The 5,211-nt window shown below is 53.1% G+C and overlaps 1 protein-coding gene across 3 annotated transcripts; it reads right to left on the minus strand.

Moving 5' to 3' along the window:
• FFAR2 (free fatty acid receptor 2) lies at positions 1-2,751 on the minus strand. Of its 3 annotated transcripts, none has more exons than XM_045532327.1 (2): positions 2,536-2,751; positions 1-1,743 (listed from the first exon to the last, which is right to left on the minus strand). In XM_045532327.1, coding segments are annotated over exons 1-2 (996 nt in total). In that variant the 5' UTR covers positions 2,538-2,751; the 3' UTR covers positions 1-749. The 3 variants fall into 3 exon arrangements, with proteins under 3 accessions (XP_045388283.1, XP_045388285.1, XP_045388284.1); XM_045532329.1 differs by having other exon boundaries at positions 1-1,896; XM_045532328.1 differs by having other exon boundaries at positions 1-1,922.
• Between the last annotated feature and the right edge of the window lie 2,460 nt (positions 2,752-5,211).

Raw genomic sequence — 5,211 nt, forward strand, 5'->3', positions numbered from 1 at the left:
TTCAGAGTTTCATAACCTTTATTTTCAACCTGCCAGACCAGGCTGTTTTTCCCTGTGCGAGCCAGTGTCGGTGTCTGATTGCTGCACGCCAAGCCACATCCTGGCCCGTGCGGGGTGCAGGAGGAAGGTGAGACCCAGACCTCAGGCAGCTCCCAGTTTACGGGGGAGACAAGATAACACATGACATCGAATGGTGCACACTTTAGAAGCAACTGGTCAAACGGCTGCAGTGACCCCCAGATCATTAGAGGTTTAAGCCCTGACTGAGTCCTCCCTGCTAGTCTCCCAGGCTCAGAACCTTTTGAGTTTTCTCTGACCTCATTTAGCATTTCTCTCCCATCTCTTTCCCATTGGTTTCTTTCTGGCATCAACAGCTAGACCAGCATCTAGGTGCTGTTTTGAAGCTGGTAGCAGGAGTAATTTAGGACTATCTGCTGCAGCCTTGTCACCACCAGATCCCAGCCACCTTGCAAGGGCTGAATCCCCGTTAGCTATGCTGCTTCTGAAACTCTAGCCTCACGGTGCTTCTATGCTTAGCCATTTCTTCCTGTGTCGTGGAGTTGTGCTCCTGTGGGAAGGAAAACCAGTCAGGAAGGGAGACCAAGCTGGTGAGAGAGGGTTCTTCAAAGTCCCAGGCCTGGATTGGATTTGGGGATTCCCGAGTCAGGACAGGAGCCCTCATGCTCCGCCTCTCCCGGCCGCCCAGCTCCTGGGCAACCCAGGGCGCCTGCAAAGGTCCGGGGAGACCGCTAGTCCGTGGTGAAGTCCGAACTCGGTGCTCCCTCTGTCTGACTCACGCCCCTGTCCGCGTGGGTCACCTCTGCCGTCTCTTTGCCTCGGCGTCTCAGCAGGGAGGAGCCCTGGCGGCGCAGCACCTGCAGCCCTTGCCCAAAGGCCCTGCGCACCACGGAAGAGGAGAAATAGAACAGCATGGGGTCCAGGCTGGCGTTGAGGGAACTGAACACCACCGTGACCACCCGCCACGGGGGGCTTTCTTTCCTGTAGAACCCCACCAGGTGAGACACGTTGTAGGGCCCGAAGCACACCAGGAAGTTGAGGAGCGTCACGACGGCCAGCCCCACGGCCCGCCGCCGCCTCTGGGCCCCCACGTGGGGCTGGGTGAGCATGATCCACACAAAGCGCCAGTAGCAGAAGACGGTGACCGCCAGGGGGATGAGGAAGAGCACCAGGCACAGCTCCAGCCGCACAGGGAGCACCACATCCAGCTGATCTTGGGTGAAGTTCTCGTAGCAGGTGATGTCGTTGGGATTTCTGACCCGCTGGGTTGAGTTCAAGTACTGAACGACGATCACGACGGTGCAGTGACCAAACGACATGATCCAGGCCACCAGAGCAGCGATCACTCCGTACAGGGGCCGCCGGGAGAGCTTGTACTGCACGGGGAAGGCCACCCCCAGGTAGCGCTCGATGCTGATGCCCGCCAGGAGCCACGTGCTGCAGTAGATGCTGCTGTAGAAGCCGAAACCCGTGAGGACACAGACGACCTCAGGCAGATACCAGTGGAAGTTCGAGGCCGTCTCGATGATCCTGAAGGGCAGCAGCAGCAGCAGCAGCAGGTCCGCCAGCGTCAGGCTGAGCAGGAGGATGTGCACAGGCGCCGGCTGGGGCTGGCGGACCCGCCCCAGGAACGCCCGCAGGGCCAGCAGGTTGGCAGGGAGACCCGTGAGGAAGATGATGATGTAGGCTGTGAGGATCAAGGAGCTTTGCCACTGAGCGAACATCCTGGAGCAGGTGACAGAGGGCAGCGTCAGGAGGCCCCACTCACAGCCTGCAGACCCCTCCCGGGTCAGGATACGAACATTCTCCCTTGAAGTTTCCCCTGTCCGGCCGATGCTTTCTGCTGCTACCGCTGCTTGCTCGCACCACCTGCTAGAACTGCCCAGAGCAATTATTGACTTTGCCTGGGGCGGGATATGAGGCAGTGGTTATTACGTTTGCCATCCTGTGTCTCCGAGGGAGACCAAGCCTTAGCTTCCCAAGGGAGTTCCCCCTCCACTGTCCCTAGCCTTTCTCCTTCATCCTCACAGAGACAGGAAGTTCCTGTTATCAGCTTCTAACTTTGCCGAAGTCCTTTCTGAGACAGCACCGCGGCAGGGAGAGAGCTGCCAGGTGTGTCTCAGGATAGTCAGGCTGTGAGAAGCCAAGTGCCCAGCCCCCAGCCCATCTGCCCACCTCTGTCTGACACCAGATTCTGGGGCTCTACTGAAAAGGGGAAGCTGGGGCAGCCTGGAGAGGAGCGGGGGGTGGGGGTGGGGGGCCGCCAGCACTAGCTGAGGAGGATTGTCCCCAGGAGACTTCAGAGAGACAGTCAGAAAACCCCACAGGCCTTAACTGACTCCTGGGCTTGGTGTGTTGACCGTAAGCCTCTTCTTAATGGGGTGACTCAGTTTCCACTTGGTGTGTAGCCCTGGCTGGCCCCCACCGTCTCGCCCCCCATCCTCTCTCCAGCCTTGATTCCCGGGGACACGTTTCCTTGCCCCCCACACCAACTCCTTCTCTGAGCATGATCCTTACATTTCAGTGTCTGGCAGACTCCTTCCAGCCTCCCGACACCGTGCCCTCAAGTTCTGCTCCCCGCGTCGCTTCCCAGAGCGCGAGCACTAAGGCAGCTGCCTGGCCTCGTCCTCATTCCAGAGAGATGGCTCCTTGGGGTCCGTCCTGAGGAAGAGTCCGCAAGCTTCTAGGAAAGCGGAACAGAGCTTTAGCCACTGCTGCCTCCGGTCTTGCACAGGAAGAGATGGTAGGGAACCGGGCTGGCAGGAGGCTTATAGCCAGCGCGGGTCACGTGGGCAGAGGGAGGAAGATCAGTAATTGAGCAGTTTCCTCTCAAACCCAAAGTGAAGGCCTCGGCGTCTGTTATCTCCATGGAGACCCTCACTCTGACTTCCAAACACAGATTTTTCTGTCCTTAATTCCTGAATTTTTTTTTTTAATCCCAGGCATTTTTTTTTCACTGCCCAAATCAGATTATTTTATCTTCCCTTTCCTAGGCAATTTCTTCTATGATTCCACTCATTCTCAGAAAAGAGCTTCCTACTTGATCTCCTGCCCTCTGTTCCTAACAAGCGTCTTTCACCTTTCTCAGCTGAAACACATTGGTCTCTCCAAGCCTGCGTCCCGTTACGGTGGGACTTATGTGGGATTCAGAGTCATGCAGATATGGGCTCAGATCCAAGTCTCTTCACTGTGACCTGGAAGCAGACTCATGCTGTGAACTTTAGCGTCCTTTTCAGGAGGTGAGCGCGGGGACACGTACATCCCGGGATGTCTGCGAGGGTCCAGTGAGCTGGCAGACGCAGAGCACGCGGCTGCAGCTCAGCACTCAGCAGGTGCCACACGCAGCCCCTGCTCTCAGCTGGACAGCTTCGTAGAGAGTGAGCCGCCTGGTGAAATATCCGGAGGCTCAGGGCATAGACGTGCCATCTTACCTGGAAAGAAAGCGTCAGTTATTCGGGAGGCTTGAGTCCAAGTGCCCGAGTGGCTCTCCGTAGGGGAGTGATGCTCAGGTTCCGTTCCTTTCCGCCATGTATTCTCTCTCCCAGGGGCTGGGCCCAACCTCTGAGCCACCCTTGTTTTTTTCCCACTACTTCTTCTCTCTGAGCTGGGTAGCTCCAGGTTGGAAGCTTCTCAAAGTCCTTTTGAAATATCTACCCAAGGAAATAAGGATAGTCAGAACACGTTTTCCTCCAGAGCTAGGGAATGGCTCTCTGTTTGCCCTCTGTAGTCTGATCCACGCTCATGTAATCCCCATTCTTTACCTAGGGCATGCCTCGTTCCTATTATATTTTATTCATTCATTCACTCATTCATTCACTCACTCACTCATTCGTTCATTCATTCTTTCTTTCTTTCTATGGTCTAGAACCCCAGATCCACATATCTTGGTATTTACCTTTTCTTTCTCTTCAGCTCTACAAAGGAGTTCTACCTCTTTATTTCCTCCCCGTCTCACGCATATACGCTTTCCAGATAAACAGAGGAACTAAGAAAGCCCATTATCTGTTGCTTGCTACCAAATTCATTTGTGTCCTTTTGCTTTTATGCTTTTCTATAAATATTCACAAGGGTCTGGATTTAACTGCAAACCGGAACCTCACTGGGAAGCAAGTGTTGCGGAGTAGGACTGCCTTTTTATCTCTGCCTGTCCTTCCTTCCCCGCCTGTGCCTTTCTCCATCACTGTAATGTGACACCAGTGTTGAAGGCACCTCAATTAAACCCGCTCCTTCGTGTTCATGGTAGTTATGAAAATAACATAATAGGCCAGGTGCGGTGGCTCACGCCTGTAATCCTAGCACTCTGGGAGACCGAGGAGGGTGGATCATTTGAGCTCAGGAGTTCGAGACCAGCTACTAAAAATGGAAAGAAATTATCTGGACAACTAAAACATATATAGAAAAAAATAGCTGGTCATGGTGGTGCATGCCTGTAGTCCCAGCTACTTGGGAGGCTGAGGCAGGAGGATCGCTTGAGCAGAGGAGTCTGAGGTTGCTGTGAGCTAGGCTGACGCCATGGCATTCTAGCCCAGGCAACAGAGTGAGACTTTGTCTCAAAATAAATAAATAAATAAATAAATAAATATAAAATTAAAAAAAAGAAGATAACATAATAAAGGAAAATTTTGAACTCATGCATGAGTCATCATGCCCACCTACATCACAGGAACAGATATGTAACCTCTCGGGCTGAATTTAAAGGGGTAAGCTTTTACAAAAGTGGTATCTTTCACAATTTCTTCCAAGTTCAGTTTTCTCTCATCCTTGTTATAACCCAGCTTGTTATAGGAAGTTGGACCCATTATCCGAAATGAGATATTATCGCATTCTCCACTTCCTTATTTCTCAGTCGCTCCTCAGTCTACTCTAATCTGGGTTCTGCCTGTGTTACTAAATTCAGTGGGCTTTTTTTTTCTTTTTTAATTAGCATTCAAACAATTTCCACACCCTTCCTGAAACATCCTCTTTCCATGAATTCTGCTACGTTTTGCTCTTCTGGTTTCCCTCCCTTTCCTTTGGTCCCTTCTCAACTTCCTTTGCTAGTTCATCTCCCCCAGTCCCCTAGGCTGGCGTGCAGTGGCATGATAGAAGCTCACTGCAGCCTCAAACTCCCGGGCTCAAGCGTTTCTCCTGCCTCAGCCTCCAGAGTAGTTGGGACTACAGGTGCAGGCTGTCATGCCCGGCTAATTTTTCTAT

The sequence above is a fragment of the Lemur catta genome, chromosome 19 (genome assembly GCF_020740605.2).
Source record: "Lemur catta isolate mLemCat1 chromosome 19, mLemCat1.pri, whole genome shotgun sequence".
Taxonomy (NCBI): Eukaryota; Metazoa; Chordata; class Mammalia; order Primates; family Lemuridae; genus Lemur; species Lemur catta.